The 12753-nt window shown below is 37.2% G+C and overlaps 1 protein-coding gene across 1 annotated transcript in view; it reads left to right on the forward strand.

Moving 5' to 3' along the window:
- Positions 1–10223: 10223 nt before the first annotated feature.
- LOC131187661 (cytosolic phospholipase A2 epsilon-like) overlaps positions 10224–12753 on the forward strand; it is a 54527-nt gene continuing 51997 nt past the window's right edge. The window contains exon 1 of the mRNA XM_058162134.1: positions 10224–10373. Coding sequence (XP_058018117.1) covers positions 10224–10373 — 150 coding nt within the window. The remainder of the gene's footprint in view (positions 10374–12753) is intronic.

Raw genomic sequence — 12753 nt, forward strand, 5'->3', positions numbered from 1 at the left:
GGCAAGACAAAGTATTACTTGACCACTACTAAAAAAATAGCAGGCAAAGCAGATAATAAAAAGACCTGGCAATGACTAAAAGCAGGAAAATTGAAAAAAAGAAACTGAGATTAGCCTCAGTCTGGCTGTACAAGACCAATCCTTAAGAAGAAATCCATACAAAGCCAGAATCAAGAAAACAAACAGACAAACAGCAAATGAATGGCAAAGCAGCAACAATGATGCATTGGAATATCTGCAATAAATACCATTTGCCTGCAAGCAAAAATTGGTGGGACTACAAAATAGGCAAAGTAATACAAAATGAAGAAGTTAAAGTGCTCTGGAACTTTAGAATTCAAACGGATAAGCACCTGCCCCATAACACCCCAGCTTTAACAATTGTTGATAAGAAAACAAAAAAGCTTGAACAATGGAAGTGACTGTACCAGGAGACAGTGGAAGAGAAGAGAAAGAACTGAAGAAAATCACAAAATATAAAGAGCTGCAAATAGAACGTGGCAAAAAAAGAAAGAAAAAGCAAAGATTGTACTAGATACCTTGGGTGCAATCCCAAAATATCTGGAGGACTACTTGAATACCATCGGAATTGACAAAATTACCATCAGTCAATTGCAAAAGGCAGCTTTATTTGGAACAGCTTACAATCTGTGATACCTTAATACCATCAAACAACATCTGCCTATGCCTGTCCTTGAGAAGGGCAGATAAAAATGTCAAATCCAAAGTTTCAGCAGTTCCAAGAAAGTTCCACACTCATTTGCACTACTCAGGTGACCCTGACATCACAGACAAACCTTCAAGTGGCCTCAATGACTCTCTAAAAGAATGCAAATGACCAGCTGTCTGGAAGGAATATAAATCCTTTTATTCCCCACCATCCAGTCAGAGCTGAAGAAGTTTCTTGAATGAGAAGTGAAACATCTTCAAAGAAAAACAAGAAAGTCCAGTTGCCTCTTGAAAAAGCACCTTTGGTTGGGACTGTCAAACCCAAACTAAACATTTGGCTGACTTTGACCAACCATAATAATAAATAAATATATGGATAGCAATACACAATACAGTACACCATTTTAGCATTTTTCCGGTCAATTGAGATAGATGGATTTTCCCCAAGCATACAAATAGCCCAAATGAATTGGAAGATAGATTGCTCAAGGGAAAAAGTATCTTCACAGATTCTGTGTACATTGCAGCTCAGGAACCAATGAGCTTAACAATAACTACAGATGGTGCGCCAACCTTATTCTAGACTTTCTTCTTGGAAATGGTAAGAAGCTTTGATAGCTTCAAATTTTGTTTAGTTTATAGGATAAATGGCTATGTCAAAGAAAATAGGATAAAATAACAGTGCATTGAGATATATAAACATATTCAGTAGAATAATAGATAAGATCATCCTTCTGGCAGCTGACTCCCTTCTGATCTTGATAGAAAACTCTCAGTTGGATGGTTTACACTATACATTTGGCAGGCTGTCTTATTGCCTATGTAACTTGGAGGAAGTAAAAGAGCCTACTAATGATCCCAATGGGCTGTCCAGTCAGTTAATGACTTTAAATGCTGTGCTCTAATTGAAATATATAGTTAGCAGTCCAGAGGATGTGAGTGATCTCCTCTATTTGCAGCATGCCAAATCCACATATCATCTCTGAGTAAGGTTATTTGATGAAATCACCTGTGTTTTACGATAACATCTAGGAGCTTAAATCTTGATTTGGTGAGGGCTGTTCTTTGGTCTTGTGTCACATCCACAGTTAGATATTTTTTAAGTGAAATGAAAAGTCATTTTGGTTCTGGGCCAACCATTTAAGGATTTGATATTATCAAATGCCTCTATATCAAGGATATTAAGTACTAATATCCAGGATCCTCTGTTTGATCCTTGGCTTGGTGGCCAATTGAGATTAAATATGGAATTTTAAAATCCATGGAGCATGGTGGCCGTGGTAAACTGATCCAGCTATGTGACAGGGAGGGACTTGCCAGATTGTTCAGTGAGATACTAGCTTCAAATGAACAGTATAATCTCCAAGGGATTAGAAAATCAAGACATTATGTTCGGAGGTTAATTGAATTTGAAATACTTATAAAGCATGACAGAACATTTTCAAAGGCTTATTTCAAGTTCACAGCATGTTTTTCCTGTTGTGACCATGATCGCTTGCCAATGAACCCAGGGGGGGAGGGAAGAGTGAGATGGAATGTAGGCTCCAGACATCAAGAAGACAAGACGTGAGAACCAAGGATGCTTTGGCAGATGTTTGCAAAAACTAAAGACTTTTTCTCATAACAATACAATGACATTCCATTGGACAATGTGACCTGCACTAATAGGGATAGGAAGAATCCTATACTTTAATTATGTGGGTTTGCGCGGTAATTAGCTAGATCCGGTTTTGCCCTCATCAGTGCTGAAATGATGTACTTAATAAAGTTTTGCATTCAGAGATTATAGTCAAGATAGAGTTGTCTCGACCGTGCCTGCTTTGGTTGGGTTTGTCAATTGGACCGTTGACAGCTTATATATAAGTTGCTTCTGAAATATGATTCAGAGACTAAACATGTTAAAAATCACATGCTCAAATGGATGCTGAACCCAAACAGAATATTTTATTTATTTATTTATTTATTTATTTATTTATTTATTTATTTATTTATTTATATTATTCAACAATGGAAGACAGACAAATTCACTGTGTGCGATACACTAAGAAAAAATCCAGTACTAATTATTAAAACGGATGATACATATTCAGAAAATTATTAAAAACATAAAAAGCAAGTTGGAATATTTTTGCATATCTGGAGGCTATATCATAAAGCTTTTCTATTTTGCAAGATGAAAATTGCAAGGTGAAGCAAAACCTGCATGTTAACTTTCTTTGTCTACAAGATATTTTTCTGTTTAGTATCACCAAATCTTATATACCTACAAAATATACTGATCGGGTCTTATATAAGTTACTTTATACTTTTTACTGAAAATCGTATTTGGTCATATAACCACCTCAGAAATATCTGTTTAAGTTAGCCAATAGACACCTTACAAGATATGTTTTCAAGCCAGGAAGACTGTCTGTCCCAGTAAAGTTATATTTTCATGTAATTAAAAATAAAAAATTGTACTTAAAAAAAAAGTTTTGGCTTAACCGAGTTTTAAAAACAAACAAACAAACAAACAAACAAACAAACACAGTAGGACTGAACAATAATGAATAACTGACCCTAAATTTTCATTTTAAATGGGTTAAGGAATGTGTTTGTGTGTGTAGACTGGACAATATGTAACTCATTATATGAACTATTCAGTTCTAAATCATAACACATGTTTGATGATCAAGTTTAGAATGCAATCTATTTGCCAAGAATAAAAGACAGAGGTGTTTTGTGAATGTTTGCATTGAAGCTACAAATCATTTTTTGAAATTTATCTTCAAAAATATTTTGGTTTACCTCAGTTTGGTTCAACAGAATATAGGTTAACTTCAGTTCCATCTGAATGTACTTTGAAGTCCAGCCCCATATTTGCATTATTAACATGTTTCACATTTCCCTCCCTTATATCCTACTCATTCCTCACAATTATTAAGTAAACAACTGGTTTGTTACTGTATTATTGACTGTACTGTATTACTGTATTAATGGAAAGCCCACTTCAATTTATTTTACCTCATATATGTAACAAGTGCCACTCTCCCATTTTACACGATCTTGTCAAGCCTGCCCTTAAACAATACCCCTTTAGGGAACTATTCCTGCCCTTAAACAATACCCCTTTAAAGCTATCTAGCTCAAAGGAAAGGAATGTTACTCATTTCAACAGGATTGAAGCACAACACAAGAAACTGAAGCAGGATTGAAACACAACACAACACAATCAACAGAAGCAGGATTGAAACACAATAAAAGAAATTGACCAGACTGCAGAGAATCAGCCCATGCAAAAGAAATAATATAATTTGACAAACTGCAGGCCAAGTATTAAACAATGGTATTAAACAATTAAACATTAATTAATGTTTAAATTAATTAAATTAAATTAAATTAAACAATTAAATTAAACAATATTAAACAATTAAACAATATTAAACAATTAAACAATGGTACATTTGATATCATATTTGTTTGTGAAACATGGCTAAACTCATCCCTCACTGACTCCATTATTTCAAACAAAGAATATCAAGTCTTTCGATCAGATCGTGAACACCGCAGAGGTGGTGGAGTAGCTGTCTTTTACAAAAAATCACTGAACTTAAAAAATATTCAAGTTCCACATAAACTTTCTCTTCCTGAAACTATTGTATGTGACCTGTCCACCAACACCACACTTAGATTCATACTATGCTACAGAGCCCCTGACTACAACATCGCTCATGCAAATACGTTAACCTCACTACTAACATGGGCTACCTCTTGCCCATATCCTCTCATCTTCCTGGGTGACCTAAATCTACCTTCTATAAACTGGATAACAAATGAATGTACAACCGAACCAATCCATACTACACTATACAGCACCATTACAAACCTAGGTCTTGAGCAACTAGTAACTAACAATACCAGACTCAAGAACTGCCTCGACCTCATCTTTTGTAATAACACGAACTCAATTTATGGACTACAAATAAAAGAACCCTGTTCCAACAGTGACCACTGCATGATAGACTTTTGTCTAAATATATGCCCTCACATAAATCGTCATAACAATAGTACTCCAAACTACAATTTTAAAAAAGCCAACTATGACCTTATAAACAATGATCTCTCATTTCTTGACTGGCAAAATCTATTCTCAACCTGTATCACTGCAGAAGACCAATATAAAGTATTCCTACTTGAAGTCAATAAAATCATCAAACTATACGTACCATAAATCACCACCAAAATAAAAAAAAACAAAAAAAACCACAAATTACCCATATCAATAAAAAAGCTTCAATCCAAAAAAAAAAAAAAAACCCTCTGGAGAAGAAACAAAAAGGGCTATGTAGCAAACTTCAAAAACCGCTACAGAAATATTTGCAACCAAATAAAAACTGAATGTAACATTTACCACACCAAGCAAGAAGACGACCTTCTACGCACTAATTCCAATCATGCTTTTTATAATTTTGTGAACTTAAAGAAACAAGATCCATTCCACCACTAAAAGAATCTAATGGCAAAGAATGTACTGATGAAACAGTTAAAGCAAACCTCTTTAACACATTCTTCGGCTCAGTCTTTGTAAACAGCGATGGCTCATATCCAACATTCCCCAATCGTACTAAAAATGTTAACAACGACTTAACACATATAGACTTCACAGAAGATAATGTTGAAAAAGCTCTTCGCAACCTGAAATCCTCATTATCTATTGAACCTGATGGACTATGTGCATACTTTTTAAAAAAACTTTCAGTTAATATAGCAGAACCCCTAAGCATAATCTTTAATAAAGCTTTCACGACTAGTTCCCTTCCCAAACTCTGGTCTCTAGCCACAGTCATCCCTATCTTCAAAAAAGGAGATCCCAGCCTAGTTGAAAATTACAGACCTATCTCTCTATGTTGTGTCTCATGCAAAGTAATGGAATCTATCATAAACCAATCCATTACACTCCACCTTGAAACAAACAACCTACTCTCTAATAAACAATTTGGGTTCAGAAAAAAATTATCATGTAACTTACAACTTCTCCACTGCAAAAACATATGGACTATTAACCTTGATCAAGGAAAAGCAATAGATGCAATCTACACAGACTTCTGCAAAGCTTTTGACTCAGTAGTACATGATAAACTCCTCCTAAACTAAAATCCTATGGCATTTCAGGACCTCTTCACAATTGGATAAATGCCTTCCTGTCAAACAGACAACAAGTGGTCAAAATTGGCTACGCTCTATCAAATCCTGTTCCTGTCAAAAGTGGCATTCCCCAAGGTAGTGTTCTTGGACCAACGCTCTTCATACTATACATAAATGATCTCTGTGACCTTATCTCAAGTAATTGTGTTCTCTTTGCTGACGATGTCAAACTATTTAACACCACTAACAATACTTCTACCCTTCAAAAAGACCTTGACTTTGTATCCGATTGGTCTAAAACTTTGCAACTCCAAATCTCAACCAACAAATGCTCAGTCTTACATACTGGAAAAAAGAACCCTAACAACAAGTACAAGCTTGATGGACATTACCTTACTGACGACCCCCACCCTGTCAAAGACCTTGGAGTTTTCATATCAAATGACCTAAGTGCCAAAGCCCACTGCAACTACATAGCAAAAAAGGCTCTAAGAGTTGTAAACCTAATTTTACGCAGCTTCTTTTCCAAAAACTCTACACTACTAACCAGAGCATACAAAACATTTGCCAGACCTATTCTTGAATACAGCTCATCCATCTGGAACCCCTACCACATCTCTGACATTAATACAATCGAACGTGTCCAGAAATATTTTACTAGAAGAGTTCTTTGCTCCTCTGAAAACAACAAAATATCTTATGCCACCAGACTTGAAATCCTGGCATTAGAAAACTTAGAACTCCGCCGACTCCGACATGGCCTGTGTTTAACACACAGAATCATCTATTGCAATATCCTTCCTGTAAAAGACTACTTCAGCTTCAATCGCAACAATACAAGAGCAAACAATAGATTCAAACTTAATGTCAACCGCTTCAAACTTGATTGCAGAAAATATGACTTCTGTAACAGAGTTGTTAACGCTTAGAATTCACTACCTGACTCTATAGTCTCTACTCAAAATCCCAAAAACTTCAACCAAAAACTGTCTTCTATTGACCTCACCCCATTCCTAAGAGGACTATAAGGGGCATGCATAAGAGCACAAAAGTGCCTATCGTTCCTGTCCTATTGTTCCCTTTCATTATATCAAATTAACATAGTTGTTGTATACTTTTGCTTATATATATGTTTTTCTTTTATGATGTGTTGTTTTATGTCGATGTTTGGATATACTGTTGTGACAAATGAAATAAATAAATAAATAAAAAAGGTAAGGGCATACATCTAATTCCATCAGTGTTCCATTGCTTGTTGAGAAAAAGCTATAGCTATTTCCAGAAATGCCACCACCTCAGACAAACGTGGTGTCATAAACAAAAACACAGCTCCTTTTGCATAAACTAGGAATAATCTGGGTTCTTTCCTCTGGTCTTGAAATCAGAACAGCTAATCAGAGCCCCAGAACAGAGTTATCATGGAAATGGGAGACATATACATGTAGCATATACAGTAAATAAATAAGAAACAATAAGAATTTCCCATTCTATAGTTCCAAAAATATTTTAGCCCTCTATTGTGCTCCTTTCTGTTAGCTGGAACCTAACAATTATTGCTTCACTAAAATGTGTGACTTTCCTTCTCAGAATTCCTTTTTTCGCCATCAGTTTGCATTTATGCACAGTAGGCATATTTGTTTATTATTTCAATATCCAGATTGCCTATTCTTGCACTAAGCAGAAGAAAATATATATGTCTGTTTGTGAGGTTGTGGTTATTGTTGTTTGCCATCTATATATCCATGTGTAAAGAAGTCCAAATTAATGCTGACCAAATGATCCAGAATTTTTGGAAAGGAGAAAAATCTTTGGGTTGTGTGGGTGGATTCTATTCAGAAGAAATACCATCACCGCATTGGTTTAGACTGCTTTTCAAGATGAATTTATAGTGCTGCTAAAGCCAAACACTTCTTTAGGTCTTTGGTTTCACCAGTAAAAATGATAGAATAGTACAGGGGTGTTAAACTTGCGGCCTGAGGGCCAGATGCATCATGTGCTGGCCCCGCCCCCACCTAGTTTAGTGAAGGAGGAAAAAGTACCAATACACATGTGACGCTGCAGTGATAACGCAAATTTGACACCCCTGGAATAATAGGTCTAAGCTATGGCATATGTTTTTCAAAATATTTGAAATTTCTGTGTTTGCTTTCTGGTGCATCCAACCATGTTTGTGGTTATAAAATAGGTTGTCATGTAGAGTTGTTTTCGTTTAATTCCTGAAAAGGTTCTCACTTTGAATAATGATATGGCAATAAGAATTTATTTTATTTTTGAAGTGTATCACAACACCAGATTTCAAACAAAAGTTCCTTACTGCTCAGATAGCTTACAAGTGAGGCACGTTTTAAATTTGTGCCTCACTGACAAATGTCTTTGTAAGTAAGGAAGTTAGAAACTGAGATTATTCATTTATTTATAAATAAATGGTGCAATAGAAATGACTACATACCAACAGTGTAGTTAATACAGTGGTGGTTATACAGTTAAAAAAAAGATCCAACATATAGTACTTAATATAAAGAAAACATAACAAAAAGGAGAAGAAAAACAATAAATGTCTATTTAGGCTTGCCCCACAGAAGCCTATCCTATCTTATCCTATTCCACCCTTTTATCCCTCAGGCTTGGCCCACAGAAGCCTCTGCTTTTCAGCATCTAAGAGTTTGTATTTTTGTACTTCTCCTATACCTGTGAAATATGATAGATGCCCGTGAAACCAAATCAAAGCCAAAGGAGAAACTAGGTTTGTGAGACCCTAATCCTCTGTCCTTTGAAATATTTATAAAAATCTGACTCTTCCTCCAGGCTTTACGATTAGGATATTGGTGGAACTTAGTTTCTGTGTTTTGTCCTGCATTGATTGATAAATTGAATATTTTATACCTGGTGTCTTTGCTCTTTAATAAGATCGAGATGCAAATAATATTGCAAGTAAATCTAAGGGAAATGAAACTCATTTTAGTTTCATCTAATTCTTTTTTAACAGGTAGCAGATTACTTGGCATTCCTAGTTGTACAGTATATCACAGAAGTGAGTACACCCCTCACGTTTTGTAAATATTTAAGTATATCTTTTGATGTGACAATACTGAAGAAATGACACTTGGCTACAATGTAAAGTAATGAGTATACAGCTTGTATAACAGTGTAAATGTGCAGTCCCCTCAAAATAACGCAACACACAGCCATTAATGTCTAAACTGCTGGCAACAAAAGTGAGTACATCCCTAAGTGATCTTCAGTTGTTGGGTGGGTGTGGCCGTGGCTCTGGAGGCCCTGGAGGCTTTCCTTGAGCCTTCGGGAGGGCGAAAACGACTTCCCTTAGCTTCGGAGGCCCTCTGGAGGCTGGAAACAGACCTGTTTCCATACTTCCAGAACTTCTGAGAACCTTGTTTTTCACCCTCCCCAGCTCTGGAAGCTTTCCTTGAGCCTCCAGGAGGGCAAGAACAGCTTCCCCGGGGCTCCAGAGGCTATCTGGAGGCTGGAAACAGGCTTGTTTCCAGACGTCCGGAACTTTTGGGAGGCCCATTTTTCGCCCTCCCAGACCTCCACACAGGTCCTGCACTTACCTGGCATCCAAAATGGGCCATGTGGTGACTCCTGGGAGGAGTGGGATGGGATGGCCAGGGCCAGCCAGTCCTTGCAACTACCGGTTCTGCAAAACATGTAAAATTAGCATTCGGTTCACCTGAACCAGTCCAAACCGCTGAATCTTACCCCTGGTGATAAAGTCCAAATGGGGCCCAAGTAGCTGTTTCCCTCCCTGGTGTCATGTGACTCATTAATAGTACAAGGTCTCAGGTGTGAAGGGGGAGCAGGTATGTTACATTTTTGTGTTATGGCTCTCACTCTCTCATACTGGTCACTGGAAGTTCAACATGGCACCTCATAGCAATGAACTCTCTGAGGATGTGAAAAAATGAATTGTTGTTCTACATAAAGATGACTTAGGCCCCTGATGGCGAACATATGGCACGTATGCCACAGGTGGCACGCAGAGCTTTCTCTGCGGGCACGCGAGCTGTTGCCCACCTCAGTTCCACTGCGCATGTGCGCACACTTCCCACCACCCAGCTAATTTTTAGGTCTGCCCTGCAAGTGGGAGACACATGCGCATGTGCGGGGGACCTACCTTTCTCCTCATTTTCTGTTGCCTGTGCCTTCCCAGATCTCCGGAGATTCCTCTCCTGGTGCTGTTTTGGGAGGCCAGGCTTCCCCCCCCCAGCCTTTTTGGGAGGTTTTCTCCCCCTCCCAACCGTTTTGGGAGGCGAGGCTTTCTCCCCTCCCCCACAGCTGTTTTGGGAGGCTCCCACCCCCTCCCAGTCTTTCTTCAGAGACTGGGCCACAGGGCAGTATTCCAACATGATAACGACTCCAGACACACCACCAAAACAACCACTGCCATGCTAAAGAAACTGAGGGTAAAGGTAATGGACTGGCCAAGCATGTCTCCAGACCTAAACCCTATTGAGCATCTGAAATGGAAGGTGGAGGTGCACAAGGTCTCTAACATACACCAGTTCTGTGATGTCATTATGGAAGAGTGGCAGAGGACTCCAGTGGCAACCTGTGAATCTCTGGTGAACTCTATGCCCAGGAGGGTTAAGGCAGTGCTGGAAAATAATGGTGGTCACACAAAATACTGACACTTTGGGCCCCATTTGGACATTATCACTTAGGGGTGTACTCACTTTTGTTGCCAGCAGTTTAAACATTAATGGCTGTGTGTTGTGTTATTTTGAGGGGGACAGCACATTTACACTGTTATACAAGCTGTATACTCACTGCTTTATAGTGTAGCCAAGTGTCATTTCTTCAGTGTTGTCACATGAAAAGATATACTTAAATATTTACAAAATGTGAGGGGGTGTACTCACTTCTGTGATATACTGTAAATTAAAAATGCTACACCTGACATACCTGCCATTTAAAACATTGCTAAGTTTATTAAGGCATTTGTATGCTTGCGCTGAAGAGAAATTACCCAAAAAAGCAGTTTACAAGATTTGAGATGATGCAGAATATGCAAATCAACAGCCCTTTCCTGTTCTGTCTGGTTCAGGAACGTGATGTCACAGTAAAAAGAAAAAACTGAGCTACAAGTGGAAGCTCAGTTGCTATATTAGAAATCACTCAAGATAGCAGTGGATGTGGGCTAAGCTAATGAGGTAAGTACCAATTGTTTCTTCCTTAGCATGACTGAAGTAGACATTTAAGAAAGCTAAAGTGGGGGAAGAGGGAGAATAAGGCAAGCTTTGTTCAGCTTCCATGAGCTGGTCAGGCATTTTGCAAGGAGGGGGCACAGTCTTCTCCCACATAGCTATCAATCTGAAATGAGAAAAATTGCCAACTACATTGTAAACAATAATGTAGAAGTGAGAAGACTTAGGAGATAATAGATGTTTTTGATAGTTTCACCTCCAGAATCCCCTTTGCTTAAAAATCCAAGGCAAGTTGTAAACGTGAAGAATATTGTGGGGTCGTTGACTAGAGAAAAGGATTACATTATGACAAATCAGGTGGGAAGATCTTGGAGTTACATTTTATTTTCAAGTTGTGTAATTTGGTATAAAGGTTGTCATCTGTAAGCACTGTAATAATTTACATATAAATACCACCTTGTATTGTTCAATATATTATCTCCTTTATTAATGATGCTTTTGAATATTTTATAGTGTTACAGAAATCTGTTATTAGCATATCATGCATTTTCCTGTGATTGATAGACAAATTCCTTGTGATTCCTCCAATCACACTTGGCCAATAAAAAAAAATTCTATTCTATTCTATTCTATTCTATTCTATTCTATTCTATTCTATTCTATTCTATTCTAAAAGGGACTGTGTAAAGATGCTCAGCCTAATGTAATCTTAATTAATGCATTATATTAATTAATGCATAAATATAAGCATTAATAAATGAAGGAAGTTTATTACTGGTTTATCCTGCTTTACTAGCATAATTTAGGTACAACATTGCACAGGTATTCATAATTTATAACATCCTAATTTGAAAAGTTGACTGTTGCTACAGTAATAAAGTCCTTGATTGCACTTTCCTTAAATTGAAAATCACTAACGATTAGCATGCTGTCTTGACTATGGAACTCCCTTTTAATTCTCTTGTCTTGCCTGTTTGCTGATGTTTTGCATTGAGATTAAAAAACTTTTTTATTATCTGGATAACAAATAATAATATTTGTTTATTATAAATATATACTTATGTGCCATCATACACTTCTCGCAAAACTTTTACAATGTAAATTGTATATTTGAGGTCAAATTCTCTGTCAGAGGCAAATTCCACTTTTTAATCTCCATCTGCCACATCATATTTGAAACTGACTGCCAGTAGAGTGCTATTTCCTATAAACAAAAGAGAAATCCAGACCTGATTATGCCAAACTTGATTTTAGTAATTTTGTTTAATAAGGATTTTCTTAAATTCTTTAATTTTCTTTAGAACAGCTTAATTTTCTTTAAGAAGACTGAATGATTCGTAAATGAATGTTCTCATTCATAAATCCTAACTTCTGTCAACCTTCTAGCCAACCCTCTCCAAAATTGAGAGGGAGGGAGAGTAACTTTGGAACAATCCAGCAAGGATTTAATTCCATGTCGGCATTAATTCCAAGGTACAGCAGAATGGGTTCTAAACTATCAACTAATAACCTTAATTAATTAATTACAAACCAACTTAGAAATGAGAAAGTTCCTGACAGCTACAATAATTACTCAATAGAATACCTTGCATTCAGAAATTGTGGGTGCTCCAAATTGGGCAAACATTTGTCTGAAATAGTATAGGGCAGTGTTGGTGAACCTTTTCAGCACTGAGTGCCAAAACGGGAGTGTGCTTGCACATGCGGGGTGGAGCGCCAGAAACCAGAAGAAAAGCTCCCCACCACTCATGTGTACATAGGGAAGCTGAGTTTCTCATTTCTGGCGTGCATATGCACG

Source organism: Ahaetulla prasina, chromosome 1 (genome assembly GCF_028640845.1).
Source record: "Ahaetulla prasina isolate Xishuangbanna chromosome 1, ASM2864084v1, whole genome shotgun sequence".
NCBI lineage: Eukaryota > Metazoa > Chordata > Lepidosauria > Squamata > Colubridae > Ahaetulla > Ahaetulla prasina.